This window comes from Thalia democratica, chromosome 6 (genome assembly GCF_965202585.1).
Source record: "Thalia democratica chromosome 6, ktThaDemo2.hap1.1, whole genome shotgun sequence".
Lineage (NCBI taxonomy): Eukaryota > Metazoa > Chordata > Thaliacea > Salpida > Salpidae > Thalia > Thalia democratica.
The window spans coordinates 22,756,368-22,775,966 of NC_139170.1; the positions used below are offsets into that span (position 1 = coordinate 22,756,368).

A 19,599-nucleotide genomic window follows, 5' to 3' on the forward strand; every position below is an offset into this window, starting at 1 on the left:
CAAATAATGAATGAAAATTACAAACATTTAGAACTAATTTGCACATTTTTGTAAAATATTTATAGTAAAAATATATCTAGATAACCTCTTTAAATTGATTTTAATCAGATCTGGTTTAATATGAAAGTAATTTTTTTATTTAAAATTTTTTTTTTTTTTTAATTAAGGATTTTTTTTTTGTTTTGTACTTGCTAATTTTTTAATATTATATAAAGTTAATATCTATATTGAACTATAGCCATTAAAAAGTTTTTATTAACAAATTTTTGAAAATATGTATCATTTTTAATTTATTTTAAGTTAATACAATACGGTTTTATCGATAGTTGTTAATTTTGTTATTTTTTTACTATTATATAAAGTTAATATCTATATTGAACTATAGCCATTAAAAAGTTGTTATTAACAACTATTTCAAAACATGTATCATTTTTAATTAATTTTAAGTTAATACAATACGGTTTTACCGATAGTTGTTAATTTTGTTAATTTTTATATTGAAAACTTATAAAAAGAAGATATCTACAACATACTTATTTAAAATAAAAATAATTTGCTCATTGAAGTTAATCTATTTTCATTGATTGATTAGTTTTATAGTAAACTCAGTAATATAAAATAGCAGCAATTGTATATTTTGTATAGTATATTTACCATAGATTGTCCCATAACAAATGCTGGTAGGTCAGAAAAATTTGCTTGCTCTTCATCAAAAAGTTGTAATGTATCTCTTACATATTTTCTGTAATCATCAATCATCGCTCGTTGGCCTTGACTATCTCCAAATCCAGCTACGATTTTTTTAACAGTCAAACTAATTAAATCAAAAGGAGGTTAATTAATGAACGAAAGTTAACTAAAAAAATTAAAACTAAATCGTTTAATCTCTTTTTAGTTTCAACTAAAAACTATCCTGAATTTCTGAAAAATAAAACAAACAAGCCTGAGTAGCCGGAATGTGTGAAAATTCTGAGCAATAGCAAAAACAAGTTAATTTTAATTAATTTTCATAATAGTTTTGAGATTATTTAAACTTAACTACTTTAAAATAAAATTAACTAAATACTATTGTCAACTTATTATGAGAATATTTTTCATATTAAAAATTTTAACAAACTTTAACTTTTTTAAATCTACTTGATTCTTTTTTAAAAGCTAAATGAATTATAAAACATTTCAAATTAATTTAAACTATAAACAAATAGACGGTGCTGCAATGGGTAGCCCATTAGCCTCAACCCTAGCATCTACATTATGAATTGCGCATGTTTCATATGTTGGTATGTTTTTATCTGTTCCGCAGTGGTCTGTAATTCGTCGGAAGACTTGTCGTGATGTCTCTCCAATATAGGCGATGCTCTGATCTGCAGAGCAGGTGTATTTATAAATGACATTATTGTCAAATATTTCTGAGCATTTACTTTTGTTTCTGTAGTAATCTGTAACTTTTTTACTGGTGTTGGCCGGTTTAATAACAATGTTGTGTCTTTGAAATATAGATGCAAATCCTTTTACGGAATCGTAATGAACAAACGTTCACTGTTAGGAAACAAAATAAATTTTTGATGTCTGTCTTCTTTTCATTTTTCGTGTTAATCTTTGGGTTTTGTTTGAATGTTGAGTTGTCGATTTTATGAATTTCAAGAAATTAGTTTGATTTTGCTAGTCCTCGCTAATGGGATAAGCATACTTTGTACTTTTTCAAAAAGTCTTGGAAGCATATTCATTGCACAACACCAGTATTTTTCCAGAGTTTTGCTTTCAAACTGCATTTTTTTTAATGTTTGTGCACAATTCAATAAGTTTATCTTTTAACGATGAAGCATGTCGATGAAGAAAACAGTGAGTACCCTGCAAGTGCGGAATACCCTGTTTTAACAAAACAGAGAAAAAACAAATTTATTTGCCAATATAGCAGGGGCACTGTCAGTACACACAGAACCAATAACTTAGATGTCCAGGTCATGTTTCGCAAAAAAAAAATCACACATTGGAAGATGTCTTTTGCTTTGATTGTTCTCTTCAGATCTTCACAAGATAAGAAATCTTCCATTAGGTACCATCATGCACATATCTCACTAATGCGATCAGTTGACTGCAATTTTCAACATCAGTTGTTTCGTCCAGCCGGAGGAAGATTTTCAAGGGACTACCTTTGGTATCAACGATAACTTGGTTTAAACATCCGAAGTTAAATCACTAATTTGACTCTGAAGAACATTATTTGATGACGACACTAATTCAAGCTTCTTTTCCCAGAACGATTTTTTTCATTTGTTGTTCACATGGCTTTATCACCTCTTCAGCAAATGTATGGGGCTTCTTGGTTTTGGCTACGTTATACGCTACATGATATGAAGCCATTAAATGTGGTTTGTTAGCAGATACAAAACTCAAGTTTGAAAGTATTCCTCATGATTCAAAGCGGATCCTTTTTGCTTTCAGTGATTCAACATCATGACCTGAAACACCTGCTCCACTATGTCGGTTGTTAAAGTGATTTCGCAACTTAGATGACTTCAAATTTTCGATTGAAAATAATATATCAAAAAATATGAAATGCGGTTTTTGCAGGCCTTCAGTAATTTCAGTGCAAGTAAAACCAAACTGCACATAACTATCATTCAACTTCCTTCACTTTGACATAATTAAGTATCAAGTACTAATTAAAAAATTGTATTCTAAGAAGTATAAAAAAGTTAATTACTAAAACATTTATTTTTTATAAGATTTATTTAACAAAAACAATGCTTCGGTCTATGACGTCGTCAGTTTGTTTTTTAAGATCTGAAAAAATTAATAGAAGTGGGGAAAAGGCACGAAAAGAGTAAATAAAAATTAGGCTTAAACTTGAAACAAAAACTTTCATCTATTTTAATATGATTTATTCATTTAAAATATAAAATCAACTGTGCTAGATAAAGCCAAAGTAATATTTTCAATCAAAAACTATACACTCACATTAGTCTTAAATTAAAAATAATACTTTGGTTCTTCAAAGATATAATAACTATAACAAGCTTTAGATTCAGGTAAAGGTAGTAATGTTTTTTGATAAACAACAGTTAAGGTTATAGGGGGGGTTAGCCATGTTTTTTAAAATTTGATCTTATTTTAAAGAGTTTTTTCTAAGCTTGAAGATGCTTTTTATCGTTTAAAAAAAATTCAAATTATTTTTTGAGATATGACTAGTTAAAGTGGGTCGCATAATAGGTTTCCTATAGAAAGGGAAAACTAAAACAGCGAAAAAAGACTATTTTATTTAAAATCTATCTCCTCCTACATTTTTCAAGGAATCTTCTTCAAACTTTCACAGTATAATCTTTATACAGTAACAAAAAAACTTTACTTTGGAATTAAAAAAAATTTGTAAATTTTTTTTTTTTAAATAAACACTTTTATTTTTTGTGATAAAGTTTTATTTTGTTATATCATTAAAATTAAAAAGTAACATTTTTTCCTTTAAATATAAGGAACAATTTCTGAAAATTTGAAGAACATTGCTTGAAAAACGAAGGAGGAGATAGATTTTTAGTGATTTTTTAATTTCCAAGAAAATTGACCCCAAAAAATTTGCGGCTCATATGTTTGTATCGAAAACTTTTTACAAAAAATTAAATATCTCAAAAGTTAAATGATATTTTTGAATTCTATAAAAACAGGCTTGTAGTTCGTATTTAAAGCTTCCATATAAAATCCATAGTTAATTTTTGTATAAAAATGTCAGACCCCCCCCCTATGGCCTTAAAATAAAATAACAACTAAACTAGTATTCAGTTCGAAAGCTTCGTTATTTAGGCAATTAGATTATGACGTAACAATCAAAACTTTAAATTTTTTATATGATTTGAATTGCTTGTTAGCTTTGAGAATCGATAGTTATGTTTTGTAAAGTAAAATAACTTTAGGCTTACAATTGCCCAAGTTGAGGAAAATTTCCTTATTTATCAAAGATTTATAAATAATTTGCAAATCGGTCCAGGACTCAAGTCAATTGTTGTTGCTAGTGACTTTTTCCCTGCATCAGTAGTTACAAAAAATAAACAAACGACGGTTTAAAAATCTACTAGTTTATTGCAACATTTTGTTCAAATTAATTTCGGACAACAGTCCTTCATCATAGAACTTTAAAAGTAGTAGAACTAAACACATTCATGCAACAAAGTAACTAAAAATTAAAAAAATATATTTAAAAAGTATATTATGACGTAGTAGTTCAAAACTGTGTATAAAAACTAAATTTTTAAGAGCTATACGATTTTTTACATTGTAATGATATTTTTGTATGTAAAAGTAAATTAAAATGAAATGCATATAAAAACAAACACTTTACTGATATAAACTTTAAATTCAAACCTATATTAGTAAAGAAATGTTTGATGTAAGTTATTGTTAATAAATATTTACTACTATCGTCGAAATATAAATAAAAACTTTTCCCAAACAATACTTAAAGTAATTACAAAAACCTTTGTTAATAAGAAACTGTATCTTACAAACTTCTTATCTTATAGAAATAGTATTATCAATGTACTAATAGTATCACATGGATAATACTATTTCTTTAAGGTAAGAAGTTTGTAAGATACAGTTTCTTATTAATATAGGTTTTTGTAATTACTTTAGGTATTGTTTGGGAAAAGTTTTTATTTATATTTCGACGATAGTAGTAAATATTTATTAACAATAACTTACATCAAACATTTCTTTACTAAGATAGGTTTGAATTTAAAGTTTATATCAGTAAAGTGTTTGTTTTTATACGCATTTCATTTTAATTTACTTTTACATACAAAAATATCATTACATTGTAAAAAATCGTATAGCTCTTAAAAATTTAGTTTTTATACACAGTTTTGAACTACTACGTCATAATATACTTTTTTAATATATTTTTTTAATTTTTAGTTACTTTGTTGCATGAATGTGTTTAGTTCTACTACTTTTAAAGTTCACTGATGAAGGACTGTTGTCCGAAATTAATTTGAACAAAATGTTGCAATAAACTGGTAGATTTTTAAACCGTCGTTTATTTATTTTTTGTAACTTATTTATCAAACAAAAATGAAAAGCCATCTCACACCCCCTGGAATGCTGCCTCGTACCCCTAGTTGGGAAACCCTGCCCTATATTGAGGGGAAAGATTAGGGAAAAACTCCACTTAAACATAAAAAAAACTCGACCTTGCAGTTAGATCAATTATCAACACTGCTATCCAAGAGACAAAAAAAGGGCCATGAACGTAAATTAAACAAGCCAGGGGCCACAACAAACAGGAACACCACCAGACCAATTCAAACACATCAACATCGACCGCTTAGCACCTTAATTTTGGTGAGAAAGCTCATTACTGTGCAGACCCAGCGTCTTATGATAATGGGGTATCCTCCAAAAAACGGGCACCCAAACTCCCCGCAGTAAGAGGGAGAGTGGTTGGGGGTATTCCATCTCGCACCAAAGCTGTCCACCCAATAATTAAGTCCACCCCCAGCTAAAACCCAGATGCCAGTAATCAAATCAATAAATTAACCCTACTTACCCACACCAACAAATCAAAAATATTGTTGTCAATTAAGAATTCAGATTCTGTTAAAGCACCGAATAAGGCATCAGAGATCTCAGATAATTGTGACTCATGTTGCAAGGTAGGGGGGTTGTCAGTGAAGACCAGTTTAGAGAGCTGCACAGTAAATAATGGCACGGAGATTCCTGGTGCACGTGTCACACCAAGGAATGAAACAGTCGATAGTCGAGTAGATGGAGATAAAAGTGCTAGGGCATAGGTGCCGCGAAAAGAAACTGTACCCAAAAGGTACACTGAGGGAGGTAATTGTTGTTCATAGAGCAAGGGTTCTGCCAAGGAACTTCAACCTGGAAGTTCAACTAATAGGGATCACAGTGTTAGGGTAAGGAAGCCGCCAAAAGAAACCGTATCCAAGAGTTGCACTGAAGGAGATCTTATTGTTGTTCCTAGAGCAAAATTCTTGCCAAGGAACGTTGAAGCCGGAAATTCGGCCAGTGGGGATAACGGTTTTAGGGCGGGGAAGCTGCCAATTAAGTCCGAATCCAATGATTGTGCTGCGGGAGATGATATTGATGCCCTTAGGGTGAAAATCAAGCCAGGGATTGATGCTGCAGAGCAATGCACAACAGAAGAATACATAACAGAGTATGGAAAGAAATCAAAGACGGATAAGGTTAATAACAGTGGTACGCAGGGAGTGCAGAAATAAGCTTTTCAATTGACAAATTTGCAGGGGTAAACACAAAGAACCTACCTCAGAACCTTCTTTTTGTGTCAGATTTGGACACAAATGTAGTTTTCCTTGTCGACTTGGGGTTGGAAATATCCATCCTGCCTAAAGAATTGACAAATAAGGTGAATAAATATTTTCCAACCCACAGCAGAAAGATACAGGGTTTCGGTGACAAAACAATTCATCCAATTGGAAGCGTGAATGCTCAACTCCAATTAGGGGAGTTAGAGCCCATAAATTACTCCTTTTGGGTGACGCAGCAACCGAGGAGTTATGGGATTTTTGCGTTGACATGCTGGTAGCACACCAGCAAGCCATTTTTTCTTCCTCCGTCAGACTTCCTGTGCAAAATAGGGTCTGGGAGATCGGCAAAGTTGTTTGCAGCAGCTGATCTTCCGACACCAATAGTGGCTTCAATTAACAAACTTGAACTGGTTTACATCAAAAACCCATTATTGGAGAAGAGATGCAAGAGATTTTTAATGAATTTCCTAAAATCCTCAAAAATCCAACTTACCATACAGAACCCAAGCACAACCATGAGCTGGAAATATTACTCAATGTTTATAAAGCCGTGCTGATTAAACAAAGAAGAGCAGGAGGTCGGAGGTTAGCCATTAAGGAGTATTTCAACGATTTGCTACGTTGAGACGTTGTTGTAGGGGCGAGGGAAGTTAAGGGGCATCCCCTGTCACTTGTGTACAGAAGAATGAAGGCACCATGCGCGTCTGCGTCGATTACACCAGGCTAAACGCGTCAACGCAACCACTGTGTTACCCTTTGCGGAGGATTGATGAACTATCTTTAATAATTCCTTCAGGTACAATATAATTTACCAGACTGGATCTGAAAGAGGCGTATTACAGCCTACCTCTTTCAGCTGACTCTAGTAGATGTGCTGCTATTATTGTGCACAGTGGTGTCTTCATTCCAAATAGGTGCGTGTTTGGTTTAAAAAACGCACCTATAAAATTCTAATTGATGATGGAATGTTTGATGAGTTTACAAAGGCTTCACATACGTCTATTTGGACGACTTTCTCATATACTCATACAATAAACAAGAGCATATTCATCATGTAAATGAGGTGTTAAAAGTGTTGTTGAAGAATGGCCTATTTCTGAATGTTAATAAGACGACCTTTGCACAATCTAGGGTAAGGTATTTGGCCACATTATCAGTGTTGACGGCATCGACGTCCCATCTTAGTTGGCGGCCATCAGGAAATACCCTATGCTGATCACTAGTAAGGATTTGAGAAGGTTCATTGGTATGATAAATTACTACCATGCCTTTGTGCAAAAGTTAGCTGAGATCACGTGGCCCTTGAGCCGGATATCTGGTGGTCCCAAGAAGACTAACCAAACTATATTGAAACTAGATAACATCTAAGTTAAGACGTTTGAGAATACAAAAGTGGCATTAGCAAATGCGGCCACTCTGTCTTTTGAAAATCAAATGAAACTCCTAATACTGTTCTCTGATGCACCAGACACTCATGTGGGAGCAGTATTAGAGCAGAAAAGGAAAAAAGGACAAATGTTACCCCTTGTACCTTGTCTTTTATTGTTTAATCATTATATCTTGTCACATTCCTCTTCTAAAAACCTCTTTTAAAAAAGTGTTATAAAATAATACATTTCTGCTTTGCTGTGAATAAGGGTTGCAAACATTTTAAAAAGTAAATTGAGAACTGATGAGGACTCATAAATTCCGCTATTTTGACACAAATAGCAACTTTTATAACTGCAACTGACTGTATCAGTTTGGCAAAATATCCCTCCAATTTAGCCGTCATTCTAAGATCATTTGCTAACAAATGATCCCAAGGCTTTTCTTGCATACTTTGAAATAGGTGTATGCTTACACCTTTTTTCCTAACATTTAAAGTTTCTATTGGTCTTTTGGTGTCTTTTGGTCAACCATTAACCGAACTAGTTGAAGTGAATTTGATATTACTTCAGCATTGGATGACCCAGAGTTTTACTGATGTTCCACTTAGTGGACTTTGATAAGTCTAAATACTACAAAGCAAGGTTTACCTGACGTATAGTACTAGCGTTCACAGATTAGGCAATTAAATATAACCGTTTTCTATTTAAAAAACATTGTAAACGAATAATTTATACAAAATATATACAAACACACTATAATGAGCTACGTGTTAAACAACACTATAAAGTTAATAAGTTTAAGCTAACATAAAAAAATAAAAAGTGCTTCAAGTGTCTAACAAGTATAGTGCTGATTTAGTTTTTTAGACAGCAAACTACTGCATTATCATACTATTGAGATTGACTAAACTTAAACTTCGTTTGTAAAAAACTTTGATATTTCTTAAATTACCTAGTTAAATTTATCTATTATAATATTATTTAATCCTATCTAAAAGTAAATTCTCACCCAAGTCATGGCAAAATACATGTCCATCTATTTCATTCAACTTTTCAGCAGTTTCATTAAATCTATCACAATGACTTCCAAACCCGTGATTGATTAACATTATGAATCTAAATCCAACAAGTAGGAACAATGAATAAAGAATATTTAAGTTATATTTTTTAAACAATAATTAAAACTACAAACAAAACCTAGTAAAGTTGTGGTATAACAAATCAACTTCATAGTTAAACTTAAGTTTTATAAAAGCTTTTATGTTTGAGTTTACGATGCAATTTAAACACTTAAACTCTATTGAATTCTATCAACTGAAAAGTATTTTTTAGAGACTTAAATTTAAATTAACTAATATACCAATAACAAAGCATTAATCATTAATTCTCTCAAAATTATAAGTATAAATAAAAATTATACACAATTTTCAAACACCATTTGTTACTTAAATCACTATACTTTTCATTTTAATCATTTTACCTAAAGCTATTCAAATTATATCTCCAACTCCTTGTCAAAAGTTGAATAGAAACTAAAAAAGTTTTGAAGAATGCTAAAACTTCAAATCTAAATCGATTATGATGTAGTTAAACAAGATCAATAAAAAGAAAGCTATTCAAACTAATATATTGTCAATTGAGCTATCTTTCCATTTGCGGCTACTTGTGTACTTGTGTTCGGTTTTCCTTTTTTGATAAGCATCGATTCTAAACTATAAAGTTCACCTCCAGCCCTCCTCTTAAGAATTTTGAAAATATTATCAGTGTTTAACTTTGAAATTGTATACATTCATTCGAGCGATCAAAATTAGCACTACGTTTGTGAAACCTTTGTGATCAGTAACTCTTTGTAACATTCGACATGATGTCTCGCATATGTAGGAGATGCTCTTGTCTACAGAGCAGGTATACTTGTATATGACACTTGCATCAAATATTTTAAAACAATTACATTTATTTAAAGTATTCAGACAACTTTATGGTGGTATATGCTAGTTTTATTTTACATTGTGTTTTTCTAAAACACTTCTTATTTTTCTTTTAAATCTTAACAAACAACTTTCAAAGTAGATAGTTATAAAGTACAAATATCGATTGACTTCAGAGCTTTTACCAGTAGTTTTTTAGCTCCTATTTGAAAGTCAATTTGTTGATTTTATGGGTTTCAAGAAAATTGTTGATTTTAGTTCGGATAAGTTGTTCCTAATATTGATTTCTTTACAGTATTTTGTAACTATTAAAAGTTCTACTTTAAAATCGACAAATATTGTACATAAGTATTTATATAATATTTTGCTTTGTTTAAAAACCAATCCAACAAGCCTAATTTGATTGATTTTGGGGATATATTTGTGTATTGCATTAGCAGGTTGGTATCTTGTGGCTTTCTATAAATATTTGTGTGGAGTTTGTTTGAAACTAATTTAACTTTTGTATCTGAAATAGTAGTTTATTATCAGCAAATCTTTCTAGAGTAAATGTTAAATTTGATTGCAATGCGTTTCTGCCGTTGTAGAAACTGTTTATTACATAGTTATTTTCCATAAGCACAAATATGTCATCAAAATACCTAGCGTAAAAAGCAGTTTTTGCTCTAAAATTGATTAAATAGTGAGTTTTCTTTTGATAACACAAACCAATTTGTTAACAATGGCACAAATAAACTACTTACTGCAATTAAAACGCGTCTATTTCTTTATAGACTTTTTTTATTATAGAGAAAGATACTTTATGAGCAAAAATTTTAAAAATTCCTTAAAATATTGTTTGTTAAATTGCTACCTTTGAAAATGGATTTAGTATGTTTATCTTAAATAGTTGCGTAAGAATCGTCAACAAATTCATTTAATGGAATTTGTGTATAGAGACTTTTGATATCTAAACTAGCAAAAGTGTCTATATGTTTTATGTCTAGTGTAGTATTCTGCTAACAAACTTGGTTGAAGATGAAATACTAAATAAGACAGGAGTTAGTCTATATATAGTAATATCTTTATCAAACTTTTTAAACTTGCGCTTCAGCCAATGTGGGGAAAAGCATGGAAGCTCAAAAATGAGGAGTTCATACAATAATTATAAATTTAACCAGAGAGTCAGGAAGTTGGGACCTATTTAGGTTGGTAATAAATGTTTACAGCAGAATCAGAGCCTTGCTCACTCTTAAAAATAGATTATGAGTGGAGAGATAATGAAGGTGGTACCACACAAATAATAACAATGCTTCATTAAGACTCACTTGGAGAAACAGAAAACTTCTAAGGTTGTACTAACCTATGTAAACCAGTATATATTAATTAGAAGGCATAGCTGCTATGGAAACCTACCAAGCATGATTTTTTTTTCTTAACAGTGTTAATGACCATTCCAATGGTACAACTACTGGTGGACCAAGTACAAGTCAAGTAGTAAAAGAGTGCATTTCAGTTGCAATAGTAACAATAGGAAAAAATAGCAACTTTCTAATTCAATATAAGGACCGCAATCTGCTAGCTTAAAGAAAAGTAATTGGTAAAAAAACATATAGATTAGAATTCTCTAATACCCAGGAAGGAAAAAACATGGTGTTAAAGATATTTTTAAACTATTATATGTATGTATTCTTACAGCTTTTCATAAAAATTGACTGTTTAAAAATTTTCAAATTTAGTTTTGTTAAAATTCAGTTTAGTGTTTCATTCTGTATTAGTTTTTTTTCAACTTCTTCAATCTTTTTTGTACCTTCAATGAGTTAGGAGGATAAAGAGTGATGTTGCTCATTGTACTGTATTTTATTAACTATTATTTTTTTGTAGAACAACCACAATTTATATTTCAACTAAAACTAATTAAACAGGAGTTAACTTTTGAAGACCTTGTAACACTTAATAGTGTTTTGCAGTCGAAAATGACTTTCTTTCTTTTCTCTCAGATTGTTTGTCTTAAAAGAGCTAGAGCCACGCTCGAAGGTGCGTTAGTCGCGGAGCTTTTTTGTCGCTTACGTTTTGAGTTGTTGTAGCTTGGCACTAATGACATTATGTTAATAAAGAGTGATGTTTTTCACTTTGGCTTTTTTTTAGCAGTTTGTTGCATTTTGTTTCATCGAATTTTTATTAATTTTCAAATAAACATTATGCTTCTGAGACTCAATTTCTTTATACTATTAGTTAAAGCATTCTAATAATCTTGTTACTGCGTAATTGGCTAAGTTTAAATGATAGTATAAGTATGGTTTGCGTTTGATAAATCGACTTAGCTAAGTTATTTAACTAAGTCAAATCTAAACATTAGCTTAAGCAACCGTCACAGATATTTATATAACGCGTTAAGTCAATTAATTGCCCGGCCCGCTTAAATCTAAGTAACAACTTCGGCTGACAGTATCATGGTAACCTGGATATTTGAGCACGCGCCTTAATTAAGTCCGTAACCTTCTCTTTTTTAATTTCTATGTTTTGTAGATGGTGACCCGAAATTAGTTTAAAACTTTATTAGGACATAAAGTTTAGTACACAAACAAAGTCTGATAAGTTATAATGGACACAGATTATTCTAGGCCTAGTAGCAGCCAACTTGTTAGGGACTGGAATGAATTTAAAAAAGACAAATATAAGCTATTAACTTCTAATTTTCCCGTGTATCGTCCTCCCGAACCAGTAGCCTACAGAAAACTTAATTGTAAGTACAATCTTCTTACTGAGATTGGCTTCTTAGAAGAAAACCTATTGTATTGGTTACTGCAAAGTCTAGATATTGACATCTACCAACTTGTATTATGGAAAGAGCTCGTAGCTGACCGCTTAATGGCTATCGAACGGGGACGTGACCCAGCCTTCCTAGCAGACGCGAGATATTTCCAATGGAGTGGGTATAGGCGCATCGAAGTAATCGAATCATCCCACAGACATCTCAAAGTTATTATAAAAGCCTGTAAGGAAGTTATAGATTTTAACCTTAAAATTGATGTGTTAAGAGCTGAGATTAGCAAAAGACAAAGTAGGCGCGATATACTCGAGAAAAGAAAGGTATGGTTCGAATATTATGAATTTAGCAATACACAGTACTATGACGTATTAATGGAAACTTTTAGAGAAATAGAAATAACAGAAAGTGTTTTAAGATTTCTACCTTCATTAGGTATGGTAGACAAGATTTCAGATGTTGAAGATGTAATTAAAACATTCGAAATTTTTGTAGGTATAACGGCATTGACGATCTAAACCATAGTGAAAAAATTAAATTCGTCTTATTTTCTAAAATATTACCGTCTGAAGATATGTTTATGTTTTTCAGTTCAACCCCAAATGGGTAGAGAAATTTCATTAACAACAATAGAAAAATTTGTGAGGAGCGTATGCGCGAATCAGAGCAAAAATACGCGAATTAGAAGCCGAATTAGCCGAACTCGATCGCAAGCATGCTGTCTGAATAGCTGCTAGAGAAGCAAAACGCAATCGCGCTGACGCCATACCGAACTATGACGTCACAAGTACAGCGCACAAAAATCAAAACCGACCTATTTCGGTCGTAAAGAAAATAGTTAGCGAGATACCTCGATCGTTTAACAAATCTATTTTAGTCAAGCCAAAAACATCTACGTCCACTGTTGAAATTGTCGACAGTCCCTTTTCCAGCCCTGTTTTCGTCAAACCGACAAACGCACGGAAATTATCCTCGTCTACGACCGGATGCACAGCAGCGACGCCAAAAACTTCTTCTGTCAAACCGACAAACACACGAAAATTATCCTCGTCTACGACCGGAAGCACAGCAGCGACGCCAAAAACTTCTTCCGTCAAACCGACAAACTCACAAAAGTTGCCCTTTCCTCTGAACAGAAGCACAGCAGCGACGTCAAAAAACGACGAAACTCAAATAAATGTTAAGCCCGATCGCAAAATCGTAGCAAAAAAACACATTTCTTACTTAAAACGCGAAACGATTGCGAATAACGAAAAACCTTTAAAAATTAGCATAGGACAGATTTTTAAGACAAACAACAAATTAGTTTGGCTTATATTTCACAAATAGCGATATAAAACCGAAGAAACTTTAAACAATAACGTAGCACGCATTTTTAAAACAAATCACGAATTAATTTGGTACATTTTTCATCGGTGGCGTTTTAAACATTTTTAAATATAAAAACTTGTTTGTCAGAAAATAAACCGTGGTGAAACTTTGAGTATATGTTCGAACGCGATTTTTCATCGTTGGAAAATTAAATTAAGATGTTATTGAAACTTTGCGGTTTATTAATTTTTGAACAGAAATTTAAAACCACCGATAGAATTATTTGTTTAGGTTTAATTGTAGCAGACAACTATTCTAAGAAACTTTCTAAACAAAGCTTAAATATCCATCGAAATCGAGTCGTAAGAAAAATGTGAAGTGTATTTTTAGAGTGTTTAACTTTAAATTAAATTTTATGTCGAGCTTTTGCTGATATTAAATAAACTGTCTTAGTTTGTAAAACTAAGTTTCAATTAGTTTTTAGTAACAATGTTATGTTAAAACGTTAAACTATAATATTCACAGTTGTACTATAATAACCTTGGTAGTTGCTGGTAACAAACTTTAATAGCATGTTTTTTGTTGTTGTAAATCTCAGCGTACTTTTAAAAACATTTTTTTAATAGGGTCATTTGAGCTATTAAAAATCTTATCCGGTATTTAAATTCTAGAAACAACTTTATTTAAAATTTTGTAGAAATGTGCCGCTCTCGCGGTAATTGTCTCTTATTTCCTTTCTTCTTTTCTCTCAAGCCGAGTATAAATTGAAAAATTGCGCGTAAAATCGGCGTTTAGTTTTGGCTGCATAGCTGCAACTTTAAGTCATGGCGACTTTCGCTACGCATAGTTGTGAATGGTTTCAATCTTGTTTAAGCAAATTTAGTTCGCTTCTTTATTGCTTTATGGATTTAATTTACACGGACGCTTAGTTTTCAGCTTCTTTGATTCATGTATTTTAGTCTTTTAAAAGAATTGATAATTCGAATTAATAGTTTTATGTTGTACAGTATTTTATCATTTTTTTGTTTCGCAGTTTTAATGTAATATAATCATTACACAGACTCGAACTACGTTTAAATTAGTATAAGTAACTTATTTATTAAACCTTTAGTAAATAGTAAGTAAGTCATATTAGTTTATTTATCAACTATAGTTTAAGCGTTAGCTCGGGGACATCTATTATACAAATTAAAGCGCACGTTGCGTTATAAACCAGGCCCCTAACATTGTATAAGTAGAACACTGTTAGCGACAGAGTATTGAAGTTTTAAAAATGAAGTACAAAGTTCACCAGCTATATACTCTTCTAAAAAACAAGTTTAAACTTTTGAAACGCATGTATTCACTTGTTTTGTAAACTATCTCGTGATAAATATGAAATGTTTTTAAATATGCTTAAAATCTTGTATAAATTTACTTCGTATAAACTGACGCTATAAATGTTTTTTAAGTTTTTTGAAAACATACCACACTTAAAAGTTTAAAAACTTAATTGACTAATCGACAAATAAAGTGCTGTTGCTAACTAATAGCAAATAACTTAGTAAATTTAACTTCTTCCTTATGTTTTTACTTGTTGTTAATTTTATTCAAATAGTTTACTTACACTCTATTTACATTTTCGCACGAAAAACGAAAAGTAAGGGCTCGAGAATCGGAAGGCGTAAACAAGTCAGCGAAGGAGAGGCAAGGATCTGATCGTACACTCAGCGAGGAGCTTGTACGGAGGCCGAGGTCGAGAACAGATGAGGTGACCGAGGTCTATGGACGAGGTAAAGGGAGCACTTGGAGCGGAGAACTTAGACCCAATTTATTTCTTAACTTCTTTTTTGTCACTTTTTTTAAATGGTATCACACTTTTTATTAATTTTGTATGTTTTCAATTTATTTCATAGAATTTTCATAGTAAAGAGATTTTTAACTACCAACCAGACAAAATTCGACGACATTCGTCGATCGTTTTTCGTTTATGCTTCTATATTAGGCCCGCATAATTCTATATTAGAGGTTATTTAGTGTTTTTTACAAGTTAAAAACATATTAAAGATAGTATTTTTCCAAACCTTTGCTGAAATTCCAAAATGACGAAATAAGTTATGAAAATGTAACACTTAATATTGTTTTGCAGTCGAAAATGACTTTCTTTCTTTTCTCTCAGATTGTTTGTCTTAAAAGAGCTAGAGCCACGCTCGAAGGTGGGTTAGTTGCGGAGCTTTTTTGTCGCTTACGTTTTGAGTTGTTGTAGCTTGGCACTAATGACATTATGTTAATAAAGAGTGATGTTTTTCACTTTGGCTTTTTTTTTAGAAGTTTGTTGCATTTGTTTCATCTAATTTTTATTAATTTGTAAATAAACATTATGTTTCTGAGACTAAATTTCTTTATACTATTAGTTTAAGCATTCTAACAATTTTGTTACTACGTATTTAAGCTAAGTTTAAATGATAGTATAAGTTTGATTTGCGTTTGATAAATCGACTTAGCCAAGTTATTTAGCTAAGTCAATTCTAAACATTAGCTTAAGCAACCGTCACAGATATTGTTATAACACGTTAAGTCAGTTAATTGCCCGGCCCGCGTAAATCTAAGTAACAACTTCGGCTGACAGGTTCAGCCTCAAGTCAAAACCAATGTAAATACTATATAAACTTTAATTTAGTCTAATAGTGAAGTTTCCAATTGGTGTGTAGCTCGATGACCAAAAAGTCTTTCTATATATCAGCTCTATCAAGCAAATTTTTTGATCATTGATTTTTTAATGTATTTGATAAAGTATAATCAAATAAATTGGGGCCAAATTGTGTTTTACAAGTATTAGAGAATGAAATAACATATAAAATCTGTCTTTGTGATTCTTTTTAAACATAAAGCTTCAATGTAGCCCAAGATTAAATCTATTGAACTTTTTAAACCAAATAAAATTTTCTTATTAGAACAAAACTTACCAGACTACAAGTAGTAGCTATTTAAATTTAAGGTTTCTTTTTCTCTGCTAATTTTATGTTAAAAATTACTTTTATTATAAAATTGATAATGAGACAAGTTGTTTAATATATTTTAACTATTTTCTTTTTGTAACAATTAGTAAACGTTCAGTAGATGCTAAATATAAAATTTTTATTAAAAAATGTTTATTTTCTTGGATTAAATCAAATTATTTTTGATATAATATAGATATGTTATAAATTCAGGCATCTTTTAATTTAACATTTATAAACTTATAATAAAAAATTTTTTAAAAACATAAAATTATTTCTTACTTTGGACTTTTAACTTTCCAAACTTTCTTTCTAAGATAAAGGCCTTCGTTATTAATAAAATGGTCTACATCTTTGAAGGGTTTGTTTGAATAAGTCAATTGTGAATGTTTTGACATTTTAAACTTTAATATTAACTAAAATTTAAATGTTAAATTCGTGATTATGCTGTTTTTTTTATAATTCATATAAGTGAAGAGTGTAGAATTTTACAAATACAGTTTAATGATTAATAAAAGAATAATATAATAAAAATACCTTATTTATACTCATGTACAATGTACTTGTACATAGATATCAGTGGCAATGCAGGGTATTTTTGTTAGGGAATGGGGAATTTACAAATATAAAAACCCTTTATTTAATGTTTTTTTTAACTATTTTAGTAAGACAAAAAACTACAATTACATCAAACTGTAAAAATCTAAAAAATTATAATAACAAATTAACACACTTCAACGAGCTCTTTAAAAAAATAAAAACTGTAAAGAAAGTATAGAAGCCATAATAATATCAATAACGATAAAGTAGTTAAACCCGTTTTAAAACTCAGGAACAATGTAAGTAAAAATTATAAATGTAATCTTAGCGATGATAATAATAAAAATAATAATAGTAATGATAATAATAATATGGATAAATTGTATATCGGTTTGATAAGAGGTCATTAAAAAGATTGGCACACTGGGCATAAGTATATTTCTAAGCACCTAAATAAAAAGAATAGCTCAAGGTTGTCAGATTTCGTTTGGCAGTATCTTGACAGGTATGGTACCAAACCAGAAATGGAATGGAGCATCCTTCACCACGCCAACAATAACATCAGTAGCGCAAGCAAGATCTGCCAAATATGCAACCTTGAACGAATGGCAGTTGTAGCAGAAGAAAGTAAACAATTACTAAATAAAAGACGTCATATTTCAAACAACTGTGTGCACAACCAACGGTTCTTCTTCAAATAACAACTTGGCGCTTTCTCACCTTTCATTTTCCTTTACATAAACACACACACTCACTTAATATATTCAATTATTTTTTATATATTTATTTCACACATGTCACTTCCTATTCTCCGACATTTTATTAATTCATTTTATTCTTTGACTATAATTCTTAATATTCTTTATGTGTTAAGTTCCAAGTTTAATTGGAAACCTGTATTCAAATCAGATATAAACCGTACTTTTTTACTTACTTCGCACAATAGTACAGCTAGCGATCTTTTTACTGTAGGTTTATACTTAGCATATAATCACCTTGTTGTTTTATGTTTTACATTTTAACTTTCATATTAAACACAAACCCGTAATTTATAACATAGTTAAATTAATAAATATTGAAAACATCTGTATAAGATCTTTAATTTATATACCCTACTGCTCCTTTCTAAAACAATAACTAATTATTCTTTTTACTTTTTGTATAAAATACATGTAGTTTAAGTCATGGTGGTTATATGTATGGCGCTGTAACTTAATTATTGGTCAGGACTTTGAAAGCTTAATAACAAGTTTGAATTTTGTGCTTTTTTTAAATTTTTAAATTTTAAAATTTAAATTCAATCTGCTTTCTAACTTTATCTAACTTTAATTTTGATATAATTTAGATTTTACCACTATTAACATTCAAAAAATAAAGTATACATTATACCAAGTTTCAGTGGCTTTTATTGCCTTTACTATTTTTTAATTTATTATTTCAATAATTAATGTTTGTTGTTTTACTTTTTATTCACAATAGATTACATATTACTTTATTTAATTAATCCTTACTACTTTTTCCGAACATAAGAAATAAATTATCTAACTTTGTAGTATAAATTAAGTAGCTAGTCCTAGTGTTCATATATATTGTGACGTAATTATTAGATACATTTTTTACAATGACTAGTAACCAGTAAATATTTAAAATTAGTTCTTCATTCATTTTTATTTAAGTATTTTATACTTGATTTGTTATCTTATTTTGTATATTTACTTTAATTTATTTAATTTAGACTTAATAAACAAAAACAACTTGTACTGTAATCTTCCTTTATTGTACCAACATATGTTTCTGTGTGTTAACGAATCAACACACTTCAACTGGGTTCTGTAAAAAAATAATTACTGTAATGAAAGAATAGAAGCATAGATTAAAGTAGGTGTATACATGTTTTCATTAAAATATAATATTTTCTACAGATAATAGTTAATAATAGGTAAAATACTTAATATTTAATCAGACTGTTATAAAACTATATAATATTTGTGATTATTAAGTCTATAATAAGTAAAGTAAATAAAAATACACAACAAAACAACAATTAAAAGTATAAACAAACAACTCACGTTAATGGAAAGAAAACTGGTTCAAATTTTACTGTTGTTAATAAACGAACAAAATAATTCATTACATCTAATAATTACGTCACAATATAAGTGAGATTATTTCAACTATTTAATTAGTATTGCAAAGTATGTTAATTTAGTTTTTATGGTTGTAATCTATTTTGCACAAAATAAAACAAATATGTTAGCTCAAATGTAAAAATCAAAATTTAAAAAATTAAAATTTAAGTAAAATAAAACACAAAAAAAACCAAACTTGTTATTGAGCTTATAAAGACTTAATAAATACAAATAATATATAGTTTTATAACAATCTGTTTTAACACTAAGTATTTCATATTTGATTAACCTATAAATATCTATAGCAACTATT

General features: G+C 30.1%; 1 protein-coding gene across 4 annotated transcripts in view; it reads right to left on the reverse strand.

The window, feature by feature from the left end:
• The window catches only part of LOC145838458 (monoglyceride lipase-like), a 55,464-nt gene extending 36,172 nt beyond the window's left edge, over positions 1–19,292 (reverse strand). For 3 of the 4 annotated variants that reach the window (XM_082946053.1, XM_082946054.1, XM_082946055.1), the window contains exons 1-4: positions 19,227–19,292; positions 18,913–18,987; positions 8,661–8,767; positions 655–791 (exon numbers count right to left, since the gene is read on the reverse strand). In XM_082946053.1, the coding sequence (XP_082802179.1) occupies positions 655–791; positions 8,661–8,767; positions 18,913–18,987; positions 19,227–19,288 (381 nt within the window). In that variant the 5' untranslated portion in view covers positions 19,289–19,292. Of the gene's footprint in view, positions 1–654; positions 792–8,660; positions 8,768–16,899; positions 17,029–18,912; positions 18,988–19,226 lie in introns of those variants that run through there. The other variant, XM_082946056.1, reaches the window with a different exon arrangement.
• Between the last annotated feature and the right edge of the window lie 307 nt (positions 19,293–19,599).